Consider the following 24344-nt stretch of genomic DNA (forward strand, 5'->3'; position numbering starts at 1 on the left):
TTAAGTTTAACATCCATGTATCCATGAAAACAGATTTATTAAATTCAACAAAGTTAGAAGTTAACAGGAAGTTAGCTCGCTAGTTTCCACCTGTTTCCAAGTGCTCTGTAGGGAAACAAACTCCAGCAGCTCTGCGCTCGGGAAAAATACTATGCGCCGACATTGCATTATATCGAGCACAGTTAAACTGTGACTATCACCAGGTCACGTGGGCGTGTTTCTTGAACTAGCAGCAGGTGTTAAACAGCTGACAGGTGAGGAGGAGGATGCATGCAGGTAAACTGAGGGCCTGTTCAGCTGATCGCTGGTGTCGTGAGAAAAATGTCAGCTCGTTCTTTATGTTACAGAAGCACAGAGACACAAGACCAGGCGGAAAGAGACGATCGTTTGGTGAAAATGAGAATCTGCGAATGCAACATGTGGAACACGGAGAGTGGACTATGTAAACAAACCGGTTAACCCCCCTTTCCCCCAAAAAACAAACAGTGAAGCTGGAACACCGGGGCTGTGAGCTCGGTGCACTCTGTCAGCTGACTGTTAGCTGAGCACTTTTGCAAACATGTTCTATGTCGACAACCTGACCAGACTTGTGAAGATACGGCGCTACATTCGTGGCTAAAACACTATTAAAAGTGTAGCTGGTAACAGAATAACGGGGTATTTTAAAACTTTACACCACCAACATTGCTGCCTGTGATTTGAAATGCATTCTGGGATACCTGGCTGCCCCAAGTCCACACATTTAATTAATTATTTAATGGTGTATTTAATTAATTCATTATGTCAGTCCTGGCGTTCCATACGAACCAACCAGAGCCTCTGATGTCAAACATGTTTGTGCTACACACTGGCTAAACCTGTGAGAACCCTCTGAAAACTTTGGGGTTTGTGTGTCTTGATATGTTTTTAAAAATAATCTCCAAATAGGCTCCACAAAATGTTAGAGGGCGGCCTTTTTTTTGCCAACCAGTTTCTTTGTTGTCACACATTACACCCTTGTTGTTTTTCCTCCATCTCCTTAGATATATGAGTCTTTGAGTGAAAAATGTATTCATTTATTTTTCTTGCTTCCAAAATCAGCTGTGATATGACGTTTCTGTGATTTCAAACATGTAACCTCAAGCCCCTCTCAGACACTCATTCCTTTTCTCATAATCTGATGGCAGCATTTTTCTGCAGGAGTCATCATGGCAACTTTACCAGGATGGACCCATATGCGCAGATCTGAACGTGACACAAGCCTGAAACTGAAGCGCACAAAGACTTACACCTGCACACGTGCTAATCCATAGTTTTCTCTGTTAATGAGAATAGTGGAGAAAACCAAACGTTCAAAAGTTCGGTTGCACTTCACCAGAGACGTGATGGTGTCACGCATGTAGGCAAATGTGTCACTGAAACTTTTTCATGTCCAAAAAGGGGCTTTAAAGTCCTGACAGCCTGAAATCTTTATGAATTAGCTTAAAAAACACAAACAGCATAGAGACATATATACAGAAACATTTAGGGAAAACAAACAGACTGAGCGAACAGTGTGAGTCTGTGTGAAATTACACTAATCGCAGCAATATATTTTCTAAACAAAGTGCAATACATTCATCATACATATATGGCCTGCAGCCCCAGATTGCATAACTTTATAAAGCTAAACTTCTTATTCAACTGTTTCTCTAAAAAACAAGAATGTGCAGTATAAGATATGGACAATACTATTAGAATAACTGTAAAATTATACAGCCAAAGTAGTGTTGGTTTGACTGTTCTCAGTGACAGGCAAACACCAAAAAGCTTCCTCAGGCCTTTGCTCTCAAACATTTAACACATAATATATTAATGCCTTCATTTACATGGACAAGCAGATCGCTGTGAAAGGTAGTGACACTTGTTGAATGAGACCTCAACTTTAACCAATCAGAGCAGAGAGGTCAAAGGTTGGTGGTGGTGGAGTTCAGGATGCCGTGCTGGATCTTGGCGTCAGAGGCCTTGGACAGGTCTCGCTGTGGAAAAACGAGCAGGGGTGAGCGTGACGTCACATACGTGTGCGGGCCGTTAGAGAAGACAAGACACACACTGTTAGTGTAAATCAGACAATCACACAGATATTAAAGTGCTGCTCATGTAAGTAGTGCTAGCAGCAACAGCAGTGCAGATGAATAAAGTTGTCCAAACACTGAACTTGCATTAGCCGTCGCTGACATGTCGGCACACCCAACAACGGTTAATGGTGACATTTTGGAGAACCTTCAGTGACTATGGCAGCAAAAGCCAATCACAGAAGCCCAAAGAGAGCCTCGTTTAGCTGTTAGTATGAGCTTAGCGAGCTGCTCTCACATGTACGTGCTTCCTCTGTGGACAGGGTCATGATTGTGGATTTGTTTAGTTTGCTTGTGCTGTCACAGTGAAGACTTGATGAAATAAAGTAAACTCAAAGCAGCTTTGGATTATTTACAGTCTAAAATAAATCTTTATTCACGTCACACTGCTCTTCGTGGAGCCCCTCAGTTGGACAGTGTGTTTCAGCTCCTTCGAGCCAAATCTCTTTTGATCCGATAAGCAGAAAATTTGAACAGGAGATGGACGGGAGCTCCTGCGCTCACAGTCGTTAATGTAGACCCCACAGCTCCAAACTAAGGAGGTTCCCCGTCTATGACATACAGCGCAAAGAAACCTGATACAGAGGGCTCAAAAGCCTTGATTCACATCCACTATATCAACGATTAGTAAATTAACACAGTGTCTGAGTAACCCACTGTTAATCTATGCTACCCATAAATCTGTGACATCACGTTTAAGAAAGTTAATTGTTAATTTTATCTTTAAGTGTGATTTCTGTCTTTGGTTTGAAGCGTGCCGTTAGAGCAGATTAAGGCGATTAGTTAGGATTATGCAAAGTTTCAGGACTTTAAACACACCTTGATGGAACAGATTCAGTGCTGACCAAGTCCCTCTAAAATACAAATATACATCATAAGCATTATCGTGTACTTCATCCTTGACTTTATGCTTTAAAATGTTATTGCACAGAAACAGAGGGACCGAAATAATAAAGACATGCAGAGACAAAAGTGTTAAATTACCACAAACTCTGAATATGTGCTGGCAACAGAGGCTATGCTGAAGTTACGCTGTGGACTAGCAGGAGTCAGCAACGCACCCCTCAGAGGGCTGCTGCCCTTCAGCTGGGCCTCATTCTCTTTGTTGCATCCCTGCAGTCTCAGGTGGGGGGGTTTACAGCCCCCCGGTGTCCGCGCTGCCAGGGTCTGATGGAGGAGGACAGAGTCACATCAGAGAAATACAGAGTTGTTGCTTCTTTACACCAACTCACTCAATTCCCCAAAGCACTGATAAATACACTGTTTGTACTTTAAATAGTTCAAACAGAATATTTTTAAATCATGAAAGGTTTCTGCACCACTGAGACGAAAAATAAGACAACACGTGTAAACGTCTTGAAGCATTTATAGGCATGCTCTGCTGATAAGAAAAATATAACAGTCGCACAACACGATGCAACTATGGTACATTTTAGCATGAAGCAGTAAAATAGACAGGTTATAATAAGTTAGGCAATTGGTGTCTATATCGAGCTGATGGATCAATTTGACCACTTTGTGTTTAACTGACTCCAAAGACGAACCAGGAAAAACATCTAACATGTTTTACGTCCGAGGCTCAAATGTCAGTGAGCATGCTTTCGATGTGAACAAGTTTCCCAAAAATCAAGCCAACCTTGTTTGCTGAGAGGGGAGGGCGCGGCGCCGGCGAGCGGCAGACAGTCCCGCCATAGACAGAGCGCATTGTGCTGTTAGAGGTGCCACTAGAGATGCTGGAGGTCGCATTACCCTGATAAGAGAGACGAAGCAGGGTCAGTGCTGCAGAGACGGCGGCTTAATTACAGCAAGAAGCAAAACCCAGACTACAAGCTGACATTTACCATCTTTCGTGATTTATTTGGGGTGGCGGTGCCCAGGAACCTGCGCTTGGTTGGGGTTCGTACTGCGGTTCCGTACAACATGTCCTCCTCCGTTTGTTTGCTTTTCTTAATGTGCTGCAGAGATGGTGGAAAGACGAATCATCAGCACCCTTAGCAAACACCGTGGGTAAGCTTTTAATACAAACACACTCTTACCCTCTCCAGCTTCTCCTTCTCCTTCTCTATTCGGTGCAGCTCCCACTGCTCCTCCACGTACTGCAGAAACTTCTGGCCGTTTACTTGAAAGTCTCGACCCTGCTCCTGTTCCCACGTGTCGATCTGGGCTTTTAATCTCTTTTCAATCTTTAAAAAGGAAAGACGCGCACACACACACGATTAATGCTACAGGATATTATCAGCTCAGGAAAGAGGTGGCCTTCGCTCTTTACCTTTGGCAGGCTTTTAAGCAGGTCAGATTTCTGTTTCTCCTCTTTGAGAAGATTTCCTCCTCTGTTAGTGAACCTCGATGGATCTGTTGCTTTTTTCTGAAGAAAAGAAAGAAAGTGAAAGAAATGGAGATGGACCTGGAAGCAGCATTGCCAAATAGAACATGTTCATTAAGGGAGTGACAAATGTTTCCAAATTAATTCAGAAATGTTCATTTAAAGTGATGAAACATGGATATTCATGTTTTATTTGTATGAACTTTTCCTGCCACACATGTTCATAATCTGTATAACAGATTTAGAATTAAAAGCAATTATCTGAGTGAGATTTTAGACCAGTCACAGCACATAGAGAGGTCCATAAATATTTTGAAACAACTTGTTTCTAATGTTGGTTCTGTACATCACCACAGTGAATTTTAAATGAAACGACTCAGATGCAGATCAAGTGCAGACTTTCAGCTTAAATTCAGTGGGTTGAACAAAAAGACTGGATAAATGTGACCAAATAAAGCATTTTAACACAACCCCTTCATTTCAGGGGCTCAAAGGTCATTGGACAAACTGTTTGCTAGCTTTGACAGCCTGAAGTCTTGAACATCCCCAGATGCTGGTTTCCTCCTTTTTTAAAGCTCTGCCAGGCCTTTACTGCAGCGGGTTTCACTTCCTGTTTGTTTGTGAAGTTTAGTCTTCAACAAGTAAAACGCTCAGTTGGGTTAAGATCAGTTGACTGACTTGGCCAATAAAGAACATTCCTCTTCTTTGCATTAATAAACTGCTGGGTTGCTTTGGCTGCATGTTCTGGCTTGTGGTCCATCTGTATTATGAAACACCGGCTAATCAATCTGACTGCATTTAGCTGGATTTGAGCAGACAGTCTCTGAACACCTCAGAGTTCATTCAGCTGCTCCTGTGTCCCTGTGCTTCAGTCCATGATGCCGTGTGTCACCGATGATGTGCTTTGGATCATCAGCTGTTCCACACCTTCCATTCAGGTAGAAGTTGATGTCTGTTTCATCTTTTGTCCAGATCTGTGCTGGCTTTTTGAGATGACTTCTTTTTTGCACCTTGCAATGAACCCTGTGCATTTACTTTCATGCAGTCTTCTCTTTATGGTACACTTGGTACTGATAAGCCTACCTCCTACCTCCCTCCTGGAGAGTGTTATTCACTTTGTGAAGAGTTTCTCATCACCATGGAAATGATTCTGCGATCACACTGATGTCTGTGGACATCCAGGTCTTTGTGTTGCTGAGTTCACCACAGCTTTCTTTCTTTCTTGCACCAAACTGTAGATTTTGCCGCTCCTAATATTGCAGTAATTTCTTGGATGGATGTTTTTTCTTCACAGCTTAAGGATGGATCGTTTCACCTGCATGGAGCGCTCCTTTGACCACATGTGGTCTGTTTACAGCAAAATCTTCCAAATGCAAGCACCACACCTCAGACTGCAGGCTTTTTATCTGCTTACTTAATAATGATTTAACAGAGGAATCGCACACACCTGCCCATGGTCCCTTAAAGAAAAGAAAAGAAAAAAAAAAAAAAAAAAAAAAGGAGGGTGGCACATGTGGAGGAGCTTCAGCTCCTAAACACGTCAGAGACTCTAGAATGAAAGCTGAGAGTCTACACATCGTGTCCATGATATAACTATAATTCAAATGTTTCAGTAGACATAAAACAAACTAATTTTGTGTCAGTGTTATACATGGACGTAGCTTCCTGTCAAACTCACCTCCAATTCCAGGAAGAGTCTCCAGCTTTGCTCCCACTGCTGAACCCCTTCAAAAAGCTCTTTGTGATCCTCATAATGCTGCTTCAAGCGCTGGATCTCAGCATCGTGCAGACTTAACAGATCTTCAGTAAAGTCCTCTAAAACAATCAGTCAGCTTAAGTTAAAAAAACCGAACAAAAGGCTAAATGAATGTGTGACGAACAAGAAAACCCACCACTAAAATATGGTGTGAAAGCCTGCCGCTGGTCTGTGCTGAGGAAGCACTTCTCCCAGAAGACAGTGATCTCAGAGCGGATGGCATCTATGACATTGCGGATGTTCTGCAGTTTGAGCTCCTCGAGACGCTGGACTTCTGTTTGTAACTGAGGAGGACAAATAAAGCTCAAACAACACGGCAAAACAGCAGCCACAGAACTGGAACTCACAGCTGTCCACAAAGAACAGGTAAAATAATCTGCAGCATCTTCTCACCGCATCCAAATTCCTCTTCCTGGACGTGACCATGTGTTGGCTGAAAGCCTCCCTTTCCTCCTGTGGAACCTGCAGTCTGTCCCACAGCTGCTGGATCTTCTCTCTGTGACTCTCACACATGGCCTCGTTCTCTGCCTTGCGTTCCTCAAGCTGCAAGATCAACACAGCATCAGTTAGCAACTCAGCAGGTTGGGCTGAAATGACGATTTATGCAAAAAAGAAAAAGATTCTGCTCACCTGGCAAAGAAGCAGTTTGAGTGACGTAATGTTGTCTCTAGAGAGGCAAAAAGAGTCCTCATCCTCACAGACCACGTCCTTCTCAAAGCTGGTTTCGGGGACACGGTCCAGCTCCTCCATGTATAAAATGATCTGCTTTTTGAGCTCCGTGAACTCAGCGTGTCGCTTCATCTGGAAACATGAAGCAGTCAAAATGTGACGTAACAATGAAGAAGAAACAAAACCTGCTCATCAAACAGTGCTGCACCCAGACTGATCTCAGCCTGTCCAGTGACATCTCTCCTGCTTGTAGCAGTGTCCATCCCACAGTTTCTCTTCATGCAGCCACATTAATGTTCTGTTAGAGGTGTGGTTTGAACTACAAGGTCCTACCCTCTCTTCGTTCTGGTTGGCGATGTGCTGGTGGAAGTTGTCCAGTGTTTCCAGTGAGGGGACGGAGTCGGGAGCGATGCCGTACGGCACGGAGCACAGGACGTCGCACAGGTCCTGGTCCTGCTCCAGCAGAGCCTTCAGCTGCTGCAGCCGCTGAGCCTTCTCCTTTATCAGGGCCTCCACCTGTGTGCGGATGTTCTTCTCTTGCTGGAGCATGCTGATGCCAGCCTCTTCCTTAATATGCAAACAAATTTAACAGCAAAAAGTTGTTTTTTTAAAGTCACTAAATTGTCATTAAAGACATCAGCTGGTAACTACAGTGACTGACAGGCATGAAGTTAGAAATGGTTTTACAGCAAAAGGAGGAAGCAGGTTAGGCTTGTTGAATATCAATGATATAATCAGTCATTTGCCGAGGAGGATCCTCGATGACGTGTAATTAAATGTTTGATTCAGTTTCCAGTTAAACACGTTGAGATGGAAACGCGCTGTTACCTCGAACACGGGCAGCTGAAGCTCCAAGCAGAGTTTCTCCATTTCTGTTTTGCATGTCTGAAGGCTAAGGATGAGCCTCTTTTTCAGAGATTCCTCTTCTTGAATCATCATGTCTAATAAATTCTGTTGGAGAAAAGCAGCAAATCAAACAGGAGTTTAGTGTAAATATCAAAATTCTCTTCAACAGCTGATCATTTTGTTATTGTGATTATTTAGGAAACAGTCATTTCAATTTCAGTTCATGAAATCCAGATATAATCGGCAACAAAGACTTTGGTGGTTAGCTTACTGCTCCTTGTAAACCAAAGAGCTAGCACAGTTCTTCGTTTTAAAATGCACATTAGGATAGCAACAACTTACCCAAACTATGGTATCTGTTTAGATATTAGTTCTGATGTTTCTACTGAAATAAGGGGGATAAAATAAATTTTGAACAATCACCAATTCTAGTTGGGACTGAATCAGCTGATATTAATTTGCACCGAGTGGCAAAAATTGCTTTCAGTCCTGATGCACTTCTGCTGGTGTCATGACTTTCCTTGGCTTTGAATTCTTTGCATGTGTTGATTGGACAGGTTGTTACTGACTTCTGGTGAAAACTTCATGTCAATAGCACAGAAATATATTTACTTCCAGATGCATCTGATCTGCAGATAACTTTAACTCTATTGTAGTTTTTAGACTATAATAGGCATCACTACAGTGGCTATCAGCTTTCTTTCTGAAGCGGAGCTTTCAACTCTGAACAAACTCATAAAATGTTGTGTTTCATGGGTCACATGACTCCTCTCCCACACAAAATGATCTGCATGTCTACTCCAATCAGATGATGACAAAATGATCATCTATAAAGAATCTGAAAAAATATAACAGTAAAATGTAACAGTGTTGCAAAAGATCAAGCAATGGATGCTGCAGCAACCTGATGATGCAGCACACAGAGCGGTGAAATAAACTCTCAGTGCTGCTGTTTATTTCTAAGGTTAGTGCTGCACACATTATAACAGTGAAACCTTAAACTGGATCCGTTTAAACATTAAATGTTACCACAGCATAATGAAGGAGACGCTTTACTTTGTAGTCAGATCAACGGCAAACTGATGTTGCTGACCGAACAGGCAGAGGTGATGCGCCCTGCGCTCTAGTGGCTGCAGCTGCAGTGTAAAAGCCATCTGCTGCGACCGGCTGAGGTATTAATATCATCAGAGCTGTAAATATTTTCCACTGCCAAAGATCTCTTAGTAACAAGCCTTGCCACTCTACAACAGTCATATTGAAATATTTCTGAGCACTTGTTCAGGCAGATATTTTGAAGCGTTGTCTAAATTAGGGTTGTCCAAACTCCCCTGATGTCAGCAAGTAAAAAAAAAAAAAAAGAGCATGAGATAGCAAAGGGTGAACATCACAGAGAACTCGTCATTGACAAAGAGCACAGCTGTTCCACAAAGATGTAAGAGACAGGTTCTTCTTTTTGCCACAGTGATGCACACGTAATGTCTACAGAGTTGACGAAGTGTTTAATAAAAGCAAACACAATTTACATTTCTTTTAAAGGAATGCACTCATGTTTCTTAAGAGGTCTCATGTTGCCTCTTCTGTTCTGCAAATGGATGATTCATTAAGTGTGACTGTTTTTATCCACCGAAGATCAAACTGAGCAGCATGTAAACAACAGATCATTTGAACAGAACAACTACAATCTGATGACAAACTGCTCACAGGTGTGATGACTTTGCCCAAACACAAGGCTTTAAAAAGCCCCTCCCCCGGGAAGTTGACCTTCTCCCACTACCTTTGCTGTTGCAGATTTTCCGGATTCTTTGAATGTCTCCAGTCTCGTTTCGCTCATAATGAATGCAAGCATCAATCCCATCCTTCTTTATTGCTGTCATTCAAATTTACACTCACCCAAAGCACCCTGCACCATGATAGGACCCAGACTCAGTGAAACACCACTAGCCTAAAACTTAAACCCGGTCACAATCCAGCAGGTGCATTTGAGTCACTGACACGTCAGCAGTGATCAGAGGTTACACATACTGTTACATGTGAAATGGTCTCACCTTTATGTGACTTTTGACTACATTCGTTCTCTGTAGTCTCTGGTCCTCCGGGATGCCGATCTCCTCCCAAATGTCCTTTAGGTGGCAAAGCGCTTTATTCAGGCACGACACAGCCTCCACTGCGAGTACCTCGCTAAAAACAAACGCAGGAGACACCGTCGTTTATTAATACAGGATTCACAAGCTATCGATAATCCAGCCGTTCGTAACATTATAACAACAACAGGATTTTTGTGGAACACGTACACATCAATTACGAACTGCCTTTGACATTAGCTAACAGTAAGCTGCTAAGAGCCCAATATATAGTTTACAAACACTGACTCCACTGCGAGAAACAAAGAGATTAAACATACCTTTTCCTCATCGTTAAATTCCAGAGCCCGTTACAATTACAGGTAAAACCGTTTAAAACACCTGTGGAAAAGTCAAGCCTCAGACGGCCGCTTCTCTCCTGCGCCCAGTCCGTTTGTACACAGTTCAAAATACGCAACTCGCAGCGTCCCGCTCTCCGATTGGCCCGTGCTGCCAGTGCGCTCGTTTTGTCACACCACATCGGGCCGCCAGGGTTTCTTCTACCCATTGCATGCAATGAACTGCACGTCGTCAAGAAAACAAACGCAACGATCGCACTGACGGTGCGCTGACGTCACGTAGTAGAACAGAAGAAACTGCAGTTAATTTTAAACTGATGAACTCACAGCAGAGCCGGGCAGCCGGTAAACGCGACTACATAGAAAACAACGAAGATGTTAAGAAACGTTTATTCACTTTACACATCTTTACAGTTCTCGCGTCACCAGAAACAGACCAGAATGAAGCATTTCTTTATCTTTAATGCCAGTGTTGGAGGAATGCATAGCGGCTCCTTAGCAGTTCTGTCCATAATGATGTGCTGCTAGGCTTCATACGTGGTTGTCCAGCAAAGCCTCCAGGAGTCTGGAACTGTTTGTAATTGCAGTTGTAACCACAATGAATTTATAACCTGAGAGAGAAAAAAATAGAAATGGTTGTTATTTTCTGCTTTTCAACAATACAATAAAAAAAAATATATACATCTCCCTTTCAGAAGATGTTTTTCACATTTTTTATTTTTGCCTAAGTGGCCCTACACACCATCACAATGTTTACCTTTCTCTCTGCCGAGGAACCGAAGGGCTGAAATCTCAGAGTAGGTGCATCCACCAAGAAACATGACCAGTATGATACGCTGAGTGTCGTTCTTTCCCCTTGAATCCACGCCGCTGCTCCCTGATCAGAGACGGAGAACAGTGATCAAATCAAAGGCATTTAGATGTTAGACGTCTGTTACAACAGTCTCATTTTCTGTTTTAGCATTAGCCTCAAACGGATCCATTATACCTGCCATTGTACTAACCTGTAACTGCAAATTCATGCCCATTTAGCAGCCTGGTGACTTCTTCAAGTCCCGTCCAACCGTCTCGCTCCAGCACCTATGCAATACATACCGGGAATAGAATTTTATTTTAAAGTTACCATGGCTGCCCCCCCCCCATCTTATCCACAGACTCAATGTGTCCTGGTTGACTTACTTGTTCGATGAGTTTGCAGCTCAGAGGGATGTAGGCACCACTGAAGATATAAGCCATGTCTCGAGGGACACGCAGGTCATATTCTTCATCCGCCTTTGGCACCTTGATGCAAAATATGATGAGCACGTTACCATTTGACACAATCAGAAATGAAAAACAAAATGCCTTTAGGAAAAGTATGTGCTGTATTTTTTTAAACAAAATAAAGTTAATTAAAGAGAATATATGTTACTGTTTTGTGTCATATATAGTGTTATGATTGCAGATGCTGTCAAACAATGAGGTCAGCCTATGTGAAAGAAGTAAACAGTGATTTTTTTTACTTGTGGCTCTGTCTGATGTCACTGAGAGGACACTGCTAATATGGTCATCCCAACTTAAAACTCATTTCTCTGTTTGGGCCAACCAATCAGAAAAAAGATTAAAGAGAGGGACGTTTTACAAGGGGAGGAGATTTTTTTAAAAGCCTTTTTTCCAAGCAGGATGAACACAGTGCTTCACCAAGGCTCAGTACACCATAGATAAGGTTTATTTTGAACCGTGAACCATACAAAGTTGTTCTTGTAGAGTCCACAAATACAACTAACCAAAGATGTTCACCTAAACAATAATTTACCAAGTTTAGTTTTCTGCTCAAGGCTCTGAAATTGCTCTTCTTTGCCAGAGAGGAAAAGGCATCTGTCAGTTTTCCTGGAAACAAAGAAGAAGAAGAAAAGTCAAACAGCACGTGTGTCTTGATGCACAGAGCAATGCAGGGTTTCCTGTAAGTGGAGAAGGCTAAAACTGCACTGAGAAGCCACTGTCACCTGCAGTTTTATCATTAACCAGTTTGCCCACTTTGCTCTCCATTACAGTGAGCGTCTCTCCCGGCTGCTGCTCGACCAGCAGCCCAAGCTGCCTCAGGTTGGAAAATGTGAGCAGGTGATCCACTCCATAGCTCTGAGGAGGTCAGACAGAGAAAAATGTCAGGCATTGGACCCATGGCTCTTTATCAAAATGAGCACACACTTAACAAGCCAAGGCTGGCAGCAAAGAGCAATCTGCCACTACAGGCTGCCTGATCAGATCTGTGACAACAGCCTGTGATGTCCCCAAACAGCTGGACGCTGCACGTTCTCCAAAGCATTACTCTAAGAGGAGGAAATGATCTTTGTTCAGCTACAGACTGATTTACATTTCATGCTCCAGTGTAGGGATAGGCTGTATTATTATTTTTCCCCACAGGGCCAGACTGTTAAACTAAGTGAAAGCTCACAACAAATAAATGAAAAATTTAGTGATGATTTAAGCTGAACTCAGATTCTTTTACAATCAGATATTTGTGAGCCTACAAGTCCCGAGTCTTTGTTTAAAAAATACATTTCATTGTCATCTCAGGTTACAAAGATACAAACATGCTTTACATTACAGGTATGTAAGTTTTACTGCATTATTCTGCTCGTATGGGCTCGACATCACTCGGTGAAGAATACGCCCTACATGAAGTACAGGACCACCTGCACACCACATCTTACAGGAGCTTTACAAACATCCCATCATACACCCACAGGTTATAATGGGCTGCACGGCTCATCCAGGTCAGGTGCTGCTGTCCAATGAGAGGTCCTGGCTCACAACCCAGTTCATTATTGGGACTGAGGTTGGGGCCCACAGCAAACTTAAGTAGGAAAAGAAAAGGGCCATACTCAAAATGTTCCTACAAAACTGGATTCACAGAACAGTCCCAAACCCGGGACGCATTAAAACGTTCCATTAGGAGAAAAGACCCCATAGCATTATTATTATTATCTGTCTGAGCCAGCACAGTGCAGTCGGGCGGGCAGCACTCTCCTGTCATAAGCAAACCCCACAATGGTCCAGTACACTGTCAGAGAGAGAAGCGTGTAGCTCCAGAGTCCAGTGGCGTTTACACCACTTTGTCCACTGATGTTTCCTCAGCAAGACTCTCAAATTCACTGAGTGTCTCGTTCTCTCACAGAGCTGAAGTAAAGCCGACTGTATGTTTAGCTGCTTGGTTTTATACACCTGAGTTCAAAGGTTAACATATGTGGCCCAATACTTTTGTTCATGTAGTGTACCAGCCTACCATTTATCAGCAAATACACTGTATAATAGTTAAATACAAAAATAATAAATCATTTGAGAAAGCAGCTGCTCTTTCCAAGACAATCATTGACACAATGCTGCATTTGATGAAATGTGAAAGTTGTTTTGTTTGAAGACATTACAGGGTGACCGAGATGGTTACAGGCATATTTGAGCTGCACAAAACACACACAAAGCAAAGAAAGAAGTGTGTATGTGTGTGTGTTTGACAAACTCTACACTTGCCAATTTAACAGGCAAATGTAGAAACTGTGTTATAACTGTGCAGCTGCTTTGTGAGAAGTTCTGCTGTCAACCTGATTTTCTCCGTCTCAGACGGGTTTCTCCTCGGCGCTCTGGTCTTCCAACAAACAGATTGGACTTTTATTCACCAAGAGCTCCAAAAATGACAGATAGGAGTGTTTTCTGGCACAAATCCCTTACGGCCACTATCAGCCTACATGCTGTTTGTATACTTGAATCTTTTTTGAGCAAACATGAACAGAAAATAGCATTAAAAAATAAAAATAAACAGCAGAAAATACCATTTCAAGCAAAGGTACAAAAATACTGACAATAAAAGCTTTTGTACTTCTACCACCAGTGTTGGTCAAATTACTTGAAAAAAATGATCAGTAACTAACTACTGATTACCCCAAAAGTAATCCTGTTACTTTACTGATTACTTATTTTCAAATTAGTTACTTAGTTACTTTTTAAAAACACGATTTACAACCTGAATAGGTGATAAAGTGATAGATCTTTCAGCCCAATTCTACTTTTTCTGCATAATCCATCATGCAAAATGTAATCAAATGAAAAAGTCTCTTTTTTTAAAACTTGTTTTATTAGTTTTAATCTTTTAACTTTATGCATCAAGCAAAAATTTAATTATATGCAACATTCTCTGACTGGAAGAAATTTGTTTAACATTTAAATGTATTTTCTGCACATTCCAGCACATAAAATAAAATATTCTCACTCCTTCAAATAGATGCAAGTAAAACACAGCAGAAAATAAATAAAATCAAAGACTCAGCGGTCCTGTTGCTCTATTTTCAGCAGCGGTCAGTGGAAGAATCCGCGAGTTTCTCTGTGAGTTTCCCATTACGTGGCAGCCTCTCGGTTCTTGCTCGGACGTTTAGGGTTTTTTTGCTGTAAAAAGAAGTTTTCTTCCCACGCACAACGGACACTAATGTTTTTGTCACTTTTTATGGAATCAAACTCAAAGTAAGGTCAGTACTTCCACGCTTTAAACGCTGCACGCTCATACTCTCTCACGCACTCGATATATGATCCATTGTTGATCTGCACACAGCTGTTGCCACGAACGTCGCACTCGCTTACGTCACTGTCATGAGACATTCTCGCAAAAAAAAAATCACAGTTTTAGCAACTCAGTAACGCAGCGTTCCTATGGGAAAGTTACAGTAATCTAATTACCGTTTTCGCAATAGTAATCCTTTACTTTACTCGTTACTTTAAAAAAGTGATCAGATTACAGTAACGCGTTACTTGTAACGTGTACTGCCCATCTCTGTCTCCCACAATAAAAAAAATACTTTGAGAGATTTGTTGTACCTCACCTGCAAATACTGTGCTTTCAATGAGCGGTAGTCTTTTGGCAGCAGTCCTGCAGGAAAACAGCATCACAATAGTTGTAAACAGGAACGACAACAGTCTGTGACAAATCAGTGAAGGATGATTCACCATTTTCTGTGATAGACAGCAGACAAAGCAGCCGCAGACTTTCTACCATGGACACCTAGAAAGGAGAAAAGAGTCATTCAGACTTTTTGGCAGTGCGCTTATTGCTGAACTCTTTTAAGAACACTCACCTGTCTGTTGATGTGCTCCTCTATGTAAGAAATGCATTCACGGATTTCAAATCCTTCCAGTAACACTGGGAAAGCACAAGGAAACAAGATTTGCTGCTCCTGGGATTAAAACACTACAAACTATTATCTTTGACAACTTTTAGTAGCGGACACACACAAAATGAACTGAACCACTTAACGTGCAGCATGGAGACAGGAGCACACACAGGAACACAGGTGTGTTTGTTTACCCATCTCTGCAGGACTTTATTCCACATCAGTGCACTTCAAGCCAGGCGCTGTTGTCTCACAGTAAGAAGTTTCTGTGTGGAGTTTGTTCTCTTAGGTTATTCTGGCAGCTCACAGAGACGTGGCCACAGGTGTGACTGTGAGTATTAATGGTTGTCTGTCTGTGTGGTAGGCCCTGCACTGGACTGGGAATCTGTCCAGGGAGTGTGCTCTCCCTCTTGCCCTGTGACAGGATAGGCTCCGCCCTCCTGTGGCTGGATAAGTGCTTAAGGAAATAGATTTATGGTTGGATGGCATTCTCAAGCCTCATGTTTAAGTGCTAAAAACTACCATAAACCTAACTTAACTATGGTCCAAGTCCAAGCTGTCACTGCTTATAATCCCACTCTTAACACTGATCTTACTGTTCTTCTCCCAGTCTTGGCAAACAGCGCACACAGAAAACAATGCAGCAGTTTTAGGCATCACATTGTCACCAGTCCCCATCGTAACCCAGGGAGATAATGTTGCTGCTTCAGTGACCTTTGTTGGGTTTATGACTGCCTGCTTGTGATGCATTTAGGGGGCATCTGTAAATTGTAGTAATAAAAAAAGATAACCCAAGTTACACTCTTCTCAAATGGGATCATCTCTAGTTCATTTAAAGTACTGAAAACATGAGATTCATCGGTCAGCAAAGTCTTTGGAGAGCTTTCATGTTCTTGCACACACGTATGAAACCAACAAACATGGAGCTTGTTTTGTGCTTTAAGGTGTTAAAAGTCCCTTAACCTCCTAGGACCTGGCGTCCACATATGTGGACATCACATTTTGGGTTATTTAGACCAAAATAGTCAATTTTGCACTACGAAAGTGATATCCACTTATGAGGACATTATACTGCTAGTGTTCGATCGAAATGAATATCCTCATATGTGGCTCTCATTTTTCTTAGAAACAAAAATCAGGTAAAGAAAATATCTGGTAATTCTTTGTTTTTACATTCATCGGGTCCCAATATGCCCAAATATCAAAGAGAAATTAAAAATGCTGCTGTGGAAGAGTTCGGGTCTTAGGAGGTTAAATGAAACGCGATTGGAACAAAGAGCAGAGCGGAGGATTCTTACAGTGTTCTGTCTTCAGCAGCTCCTGAAAGTCCTGCTTTGTTTTCTTCTTCATTATCGACTCGCTGGCACCAATGTCTGGAAGAGAAAATGCTCTTCAGCAACGCAGCCGTGCAGATATGGCTCGGAGTCAGCGGTAGGATACTGTAACACTCACGCAGGGTCAGCAGTCGATGTTCCTGCTTCAACCCTTTCAGCTCCTCTGACACAAACGTCTTCATCTGCTTTATGTCCATCCCCCGACGTTTCTGTAGAGTTATTAAAGAAAACCAGACAAAAGGTGTTAGCTGTTATCCTTACTGGTCCCTAATGCTTCAGCTACGTCATAATTACCCCTCTGAAACACAGCAGGGTAACCTGACACTATGTAACTATGTAACTAAATGTAACTACACGTCGCATCAATGCAGCCCAACAGTACTGCGAGGGGTTCAGCACCGTCAGATCATCTAGACAATTTCCAGATACTTTTTTGTTGTAGTTTTTGAGACAATAACAATTATAGCATCAAAGTGTCAAGATAAAGACTCACAAACGTCACTCCAGCAAATTCCTGGAGCGAGATCACTGAAAGTACTGGAACGTACAGAGAAAGAGGAAAAACTAGAGGGACAAAAATGTTTGCTGACCTAAACAGAGAGCGCAGATGCAGGAGCATTTTATTAGTTTCTATTGGCTGGCATCGCACATAAAACACGACCACGAGGTAATAAACACGTAACGCACCAATGCAAATATGAATGCCATTTTTCAAGGTTGTGCCGTACAAAGACTCTCCAAATCAAGCCACGGGTGCAATGATTGCTAAGCAGTATCAACATTCACTCACGTCATATGCAGTCTGCAGATTCCTGGCTTTCTGACTGAGAAAACCAAAGACGTTGGAGAAATGCTCATTTCTGATTTCACTGAACACCTACGAAACATTAGACACACTTTTCTATTAGAATCACGACAATTAGCAAAGTGCAGCCGACCGCAGACTAAGACGAGCCTTACCTTATCCTGAGAGTTCAGCATCACTTTCACACTTTTGTCAGAGGCGGTAACATCAGGTCCAAACTCCACACATCCTGCACAACAGTTGGAATGATCAGACAACATATGGATATTTTTTAAAAGAAACACAACGACCAGCGGCGTGGCTTCGAAAGAGCTAAGAATGTGAGGGCGAAACGCTCTGCTCAAGAGGTCAGAGGTGACGTGTTTCTCCCAGGCATAAAGTGAACGTGTGAGTGGATTTGATTTACTGACACCTACCACATTTGATTCTAAAGATGTCATCAACAAGTCCTTCGTAGACAACTTGTGAGCACAGAGGAGTAACAAAGTCCACATCTGCAATGATAACGACGACATTAGAACGGGAACGGCACGGCCCATCGTCCTCTGAGATCACTGCGCCTCCTCACCTCTGTCAATAAGGAAAACATTCCCAATTTCAGCCTGACGAGCTTTTTGTTCTCCCTCTTCGACCTGCTCCCTCCACGACTCGTACGCCATCTGGGATCACACAGAATTACCATCAGCAACAGACCAAAGCAGGTGACGGACAAACTGGACGTGAAAAAGTTAAACTAGTTTGTATCAAACTAGCTTCTGGTCTCTAATCTTACAGCACCTTTGAGCAGCGCCCAATCCCGTAGACCTTTGAGAATGGGCCGTACAGGGAGTACAGGAGGTGGAGAGCACTGCCGGCGGTCCTCACCCAGCGCTGGTCTCCAGCCTGGAAAAATACAGGATGCATCAGAGATTTTGTAGTTACACTTCTGATTCAACTATGGGTTTATAAATTCAGCAATGAACAGTTCAAATGTGATGATTTGTTTCACTATGATTATTAACACATTAGTAACACTACAACGCCCAAACTTCCTTTGTGCGGTCGACTTCAGAAATGAGGAAATTAAAGAAAGAAACGACGAAAACTCAAAACTAAAGCTTGAGGACAAAAACTGTGATGGAATGTAGTCACATCTGGACAACGGTACGAGCAGCTGTGTTTCTCACAAAAACATGTTTGGATGTCAAGGTGTCTGTAAACCACGTGGAACAGTAAAAACACAACGAACTTCAGATTTTAGACTGAGTCTATAACGTTTTATTCAAAAGTCTAAAACTGAATCAAACACTGATGCAGAGCAACAAGTCATGCATGCATCCAACAAGAGCATGTGAGGCCAATATTTATTTTCTTTTCTTTTCTTTTCGTCATTTAGGGGAAACAGCTAGCTCATTAGCTGCTCGTGTTCACTCATTAGTCTGTGTACTGCTGCAGAACCTCTTCACATTAACAAATGATGACTAAAACACTGACTAGAAAAGGATTTAAATGATCAGTGATCAAATGATCAATGCAAGGCCTCTACTAACCAGGAAGTTGTCTTGAAAGAATTCTGGCAGCTCCAGACTGATGATGTCATCATCAAGAGGAAGCAGGTAGAAAGGCCACTCGTCTATGGACACATCTACAGGAAAGGCAAAAACAGCTTTTACACTTCTCCTCACTCACACTCGTCATTCCTGCAAAAAGAGAAAGATGCCTACCGCCAAAGATCCCCTGCTCCTCCAGCACGGCCTCACATGCATAGAACTGGTAACACAAAGAAGGGTCAGCAGGTCAGTATCAAGCACTTGAAGCATTAGAAGTACAGCACGGACACAAGACAAGAAAGAGAAATACCTTCTGAGGGGTAAAGATGATCTTGTATCTTCGGGATTTTCCAGGTACCTTGTCTGTGTTCACCACATCTGCAACAAGAATGCAGATGTCACTTTGCTTCAGTTTCATCCATTTTCACCGGAAGACTTTATAATAATACCATCAAGACAAGAGATAAATAAAAAGAATCTCCGTTTACCACATATCCATTTCACAGTCTGTATTCTTGGACGGATCAGGAAACAGAGCCTGGAAAAAAAGCAACGCCACATTGTCAGGTGGGCGCGTCAGGTGTGTGGGTACAATTCTGCAAGGTATGAAGGTGCAGGCTCACTGATCTGAGGTGCTGATAACAGGTTTGTGTTCCACTTTGTAGAGTTTATCCACTTCATGTTGCTGAAAGAAAATGGGGGGGGGGGGGGGGGGGGGGACAAAAAGCTTTTAAAGACCTGCTGAAAGTGCAGTAATTCTGAAGAGATCAGAACAGGCAGGAGAGCAGCAGCTGATGCAGTTCACCTTTAGTGTTGATACGTTTGCAATACGATCCAGCGGGCTCATCAAGTCTGCCTCAATGAACAGGTCCTTCTTCCCGGGCAGCTGTGACACAAGAGAGCGGCTTGTAGGACAATCTGCTCTTCACAACACAAAAAGCATCACTTGTTTTGTCTTCACCGAGTCGGAAGTACATCACAAACTAATGCGTGCATGGCTTAGTCTGCACACAGCTTCTACACTTTCTCCACTGATTCTGACAATGTTCATTTTTGCCTAATTAAATGAAATTAAACTGTAAAACTGAGTCCTAAGGCAAAAGTAAACTGTAGTTTGGTGGGGACAATTTTCATGTTAAGACAGTATAGTTCAGCATATAGGAATATTTCCCAACATAAAATCCCAAGTGAATGGCTAGAAATAGACATGATTCTGCAGCAGAATTCACTCCATTAGCTGGTGGGCACTTTTAAAAGCCACTGCCAGTGAAACTGCTTGTTGTTATCTCCATAAACACAATTTATAATTCTATAAAACAAAAAAGAAATACAGTAGACTTCATTAAAAACACAAAAGGCCAAAGCAGTCTCTATTTTCTGACATCACTGAGGTCCTTCAACATCTACCGGACACTGCTCAGGATGTTTGATGAGTCTGTGGTGACCAGTGCGGTCCTCTGCTGTGAGCGATACAAACAGACGTGTTGCTCGTGAATGGGTGTGCAGTCAAATGATAAAGTATAATAATAAAAACAAAAAAGAAGAACAGTGCCATATCCATGCTATACATGCCAGTCATATTACTGATGCGTATGTCTTCGGCAGGAGCTGTGACGTGTTCCTACCTGTTCTAGCAGGTAGATGAGCTGATCTCTGGCCAGCCTCTTGAGGATGGAGAAGTCGGGAAGCTCCGGGGAGTCTCTCCTGGCACTGTGAGCCATACTGGACACACGACGGAGACCGGACAACACTCAGGCATCCACGACTGGCATAAACAAAGAAAATAAATAAATAACTCATATACAAATATAATGTTTAATAATGGAGATACAAAAACCAGCAGAAACATGTAAGACAGAGATCTGTGCTGTGATTATCATCCCTGCTGGCTTAGCTTCAAAGCTAAAAACACATCCATCATATAAATGCTGATATAATCGGATACGCTGACAGTACTTTGTAAAAATTTCCCTCGAAATATAAAATTAATGCCAGAAATTTGACCGTTTATGTCTTTTGAAACATAACGCTTTATCTTAAGTTAGCAGCTACCTGCTTCCGTAGCTAAATAAGTGGAATGATCCCACGACCAGTTGTTTCCCCCCGGATCATAATACCAACGGACCGCTACACTTGCTGGAAAGACGTTGAAAATTAAATAACCTAATAACGCGGGTTTTCTGTCACTGACCTGACAGGACGTGATTTTTACACCATGAACTCAGACGCAGCTTTGTTGTTGGAAACTGTTCAATTTGCCGCAGAGAAACACCGCAACCAGCGACGTAAAGATCCAGAAGGAACGCCGTATATAAATCACCCCATAGGTAGGTGTGTTTTTACGGTAGTATGATGCATTCACGGCCTGTACGTAAACCCGTGAAGTCTCTCACTCTTATCTTTAAAAGAAAAAGAAAACAAAGTTTCTGATGTTTAACTGATACGATACCGGAAGCAGTGGAAGGAGGAGATTGAATTAAAACCCAGTTATCAAACTTAATTATGTTCATAATGGACATTATATAACAGTATCTGCTGCGGCGACACCTTGTCAATAAGGGAGTCGCCGAAAGGAGCGGTACTATTAGAACTAACCAGTCAAGTTATTAGGGTTTACTCGCCTACTACAGCTATATCACTAACATTATATGTTTACCATTTTATGGCAACAAATAGTTTTGCAGAAACTATGTTTCCATTAACACGATTACCTTTATTTTATTTGATTCTGGTGATAATACCCTGCCGTGTAATAGCGATACGTTATTTTTCGACTTTAAATTTGTATAGTGTATAGTCTCACAGGGAGGTGGAGGTCGATTGATCCGGTTTTTTTTGTTCAGGGGTACAAAACTAATGGCTTTTTGTGTGCGGGGGATTTAGCGGCATCTAGTGGTAAGGGCGCAGATTGCAACGAATCTAATATCTCCCCCACTACTCACTTTTTTTCTTTGCTGAGCTAATGATAGCACTTGGCAGTGCTTTTCCTGTCAGGGCTCCAGACCACTAGAGCTGTGGGGGACTTAAAGGGACAAACTTTGAAAGGATAAAGGAACGCACCAAAAATAATACTGAAAAACATAAATTATTTTCCCTCAAATCTAATTTCCATGTATCTATTTTTATTATATTGTCTTTGCTTTTATGTATTTTATTTTTTTTGCCTCCCCCCCCCCCCCAATTCGTAATTTTACATTTCTTCAGACATTCTGTTTTATTATGCAAAAGAGGAGCTAGTGATTGTTTCAAAATATCTTTTGAAACGACGGTTCAGTGGATTTGTTTATCGTGGTGTTAGCAAGGAGCACCATAGATGGGCAGCCAGTGATTAAGCTCCCTCCTGTGTGTAAAGGAAGTTTCTGGTGGTTCGTCTGGTTGTTCTGTTTGAGTTTTATTTTCCTACTTACAAATGAGAGCTGTGAGCTATGTTATAGTGGGGAGGTAGAGTGTACAGCCCTGATACGGCGGGGAGGTGTGGGAAGCCAGATCAGGCGCCCCCCCTTCCGGCTCTCCTCTCCGCTCACTCCTATCTTGTCCCTTTTGTCTTACTTGTCTCTATCACCTTTTCTATCCCTTTGAAGAAGTGAGGCTCCATAAATGCTAAAGAGGTAAGTATTAGTTTTTAGTTGCAATGATTAGATAGAAAAATAAACCATAGAAACCTAAACAGAAGAAAGAAGAAGAGAAATAACAATTTAACATTAACCAGTGACACACTCCAGGGCTGAATCAACCCTGGCAGGGCCTCCTTGGATGAGGGTGTCTAGTGATAATGGCCAAAACACCCGATGAATCCAAGGTCCACTACTGACAATGTGTCCCAAATTTTAATATGAAAATTTAGATCAGATCTCTAATCCCTAAACCTAACTGACGAATTAAAAATGGCAGATTAGCGTCCGTAAAAGACTGAAAGTTGAGGCATAACGATGTGTGCTGCTGGCAAAGAACAGCCATCCCTCAAGATTCTCTCCATTTAAAGCAATGCATTATCAGGGACTGTAACATCTAGCCCTTTTACTGAATGTAGAAACTTAAAGTGCTGAAGGAGCTCTTCAGAGAGGAAATGTCTGATTATAAATAAGTTTTCTTGTTCTATAAGTGACTTCTCTTAGCAGTCTGGAAACAGTGAAGGTTCTTGTTTACGGTCTTGTTTACTCACAGCTCTCTGTGTGTGCTTTTAAGGAGTAGCGAGAATCCTCAGCCACGAAGGGGGCGTCACAGATATCGAGGTTTTGCAGGTGAGTTATCAGTTGTTACCTGTTAGTCACAGTCATGTGCACGCATTGTCGCATCAGTAATCCTGTGTGCTTCCTCCTGCCCTGCAGGCCGCCCTGCTTCATGACACAGTCGAAGACACCGACACCACCCCCGCAGAGCTGGAAGCTAAATTTGGTGTAACTGTGGCTCGCATTGTTCAGGAGGTGACGGATGACAAGAGCCTGCCCAAGCAGGAGAGGAAGCGTCTACAGGTGGAACACGCACCTCACTGCAGCCAACAGGCCAAGCTGGTTAAACTGGCTGATAAACTGTACAACCTGAGGGATCTGAACCGCTGCACTCCTGTTGGTCAGTACGTCTCTGGACACAGTGCTGTTTCCTACAATAAATGGGATGCTGTGTAAAAAAATAAAATTAAAAATGAAGAGGATGAAATGCTTTGGAACACTTTATTTGGCAGAAGTGCAAAAGACAACATATCAAACGTTGTTCAGTTATGTTTCTGAATGTGCTTGGCAGGTTGGACAGCTGAGCGAGTGCAGGAGTATTTCCTGTGGGCCTTTGAGGTGGTGAATTGCCTGAAAGGAACCAACTTGGCTCTGGAGAGGAAGCTGGAGGAACTCTTCAAAGAGAGAGGAGTCCAGCTCTGACAGCAGGGCCACAACACAGTGGAGAATGGGCTATTTCAAATGCAAATAAAATGCTTTTTGTTTGTAAATATTCAAAATAAATCAAATTTCATGTACATTACAGTGTCCTTTAATTTTCTGTTCTGTTTGTAATGTTTTTGCAGGCTAGTTGAATCCCCGAGTGTCTGATGTTGTGGTGTTTAGTAATAGTGAAAAAGTAAAAGATGCTACTCCTCATTTGGTAATTGTAGCTTGTGGACTGTGATGGTGCGTTTAAAAATAAGCCTATTTAGATATAACACACATTTGCAGGACTGCATTACACAAAGCAAACAATTTGGCACAAAGTGTTTTTCACTATACATGTTATTGGTTATATTTGAATCCATTGAAGAAAGCCAGGATGCTCAGTAATTTTCTTTAACAGAAAATAAATAAGCTAATATAAAACAACAAGGAGATGTAGTTCATTTGCATTTTTTCTCTTGAAGCAACCTGATAACTCTACTTTATTAAAGATGATTTAAGAGTTTTAGTGACTCCTTTACATGCTACATGTCCACTTTTAAAACATATGGGATT

The 24344-nt window shown here is 42.1% G+C and overlaps 3 protein-coding genes across 9 annotated transcripts; 1 reads left to right on the forward strand and 2 right to left on the reverse strand.

The window, feature by feature from the left end:
* Window positions 1-287: 287 nt before the first annotated feature.
* On the reverse strand, window positions 288-10434 carry prc1b (protein regulator of cytokinesis 1b). Of its 6 annotated transcripts, none has more exons than XM_085139455.1 (15): window positions 10089-10434; window positions 9733-9865; window positions 7670-7792; window positions 7175-7408; window positions 6803-6973; window positions 6566-6715; window positions 6309-6456; window positions 6095-6231; window positions 4363-4458; window positions 4130-4276; window positions 3935-4048; window positions 3730-3843; window positions 3155-3260; window positions 2913-2947; window positions 288-1997 (listed from the first exon to the last, which is right to left on the reverse strand). In XM_085139455.1, exons 1-14 carry the CDS (start codon window positions 10313-10315, stop codon window positions 2928-2930), a joined length of 1920 nt encoding a protein of 639 aa, XP_084995581.1. In that variant the 5' UTR covers window positions 10316-10434; the 3' UTR covers window positions 288-1997; window positions 2913-2927. The 6 variants fall into 6 exon arrangements, with proteins under 6 accessions (XP_084995581.1, XP_084995343.1, XP_084995496.1 ...); XM_085139217.1 differs by having other exon boundaries at window positions 3078-3260; XM_085139082.1 differs by lacking the exon at window positions 288-1997 and adding an exon at window positions 2026-2644 and having other exon boundaries at window positions 3078-3260.
* A 48-nt stretch (window positions 10435-10482) lies between these two features.
* Window positions 10483-21230, reverse strand: vps33b (VPS33B late endosome and lysosome associated). Of its 2 annotated transcripts, none has more exons than XM_085139663.1 (24): window positions 21104-21230; window positions 20538-20677; window positions 19718-19798; window positions 19536-19597; window positions 19401-19450; window positions 19223-19290; window positions 19087-19132; window positions 18913-19007; window positions 18161-18265; window positions 17952-18042; window positions 17800-17877; window positions 17539-17612; window positions 17369-17455; window positions 16697-16787; window positions 16543-16617; window positions 15209-15273; window positions 15081-15135; window positions 14957-15003; window positions 12092-12224; window positions 11902-11975; window positions 11286-11387; window positions 11111-11186; window positions 10864-10983; window positions 10483-10717 (listed from the first exon to the last, which is right to left on the reverse strand). In XM_085139663.1, the coding sequence occupies exons 2-24, from the start codon at window positions 20631-20633 to the stop codon at window positions 10638-10640; spliced, it is 1851 nt and encodes a 616-aa protein (XP_084995789.1). In that variant the 5' UTR covers window positions 20634-20677; window positions 21104-21230; the 3' UTR covers window positions 10483-10637. The 2 variants fall into 2 exon arrangements, with proteins under 2 accessions (XP_084995789.1, XP_084995708.1); XM_085139582.1 differs by lacking the exon at window positions 21104-21230 and adding an exon at window positions 20965-21070.
* hddc3 (HD domain containing 3) lies at window positions 21105-23878 on the forward strand. The gene is made up of 4 exons (XM_085140882.1): window positions 21105-21239; window positions 23098-23153; window positions 23241-23481; window positions 23653-23878. Exons 1-4 carry the CDS (start codon window positions 21128-21130, stop codon window positions 23781-23783), a joined length of 540 nt encoding a protein of 179 aa, XP_084997008.1. The 5' UTR covers window positions 21105-21127; the 3' UTR covers window positions 23784-23878.
* Window positions 23879-24344: the final 466 nt, after the last annotated feature.

Source organism: Neolamprologus multifasciatus, chromosome 1, assembly GCF_963576455.1.
Source record: "Neolamprologus multifasciatus chromosome 1, fNeoMul1.2, whole genome shotgun sequence".
Taxonomy (NCBI): Eukaryota; Metazoa; Chordata; class Actinopteri; order Cichliformes; family Cichlidae; genus Neolamprologus; species Neolamprologus multifasciatus.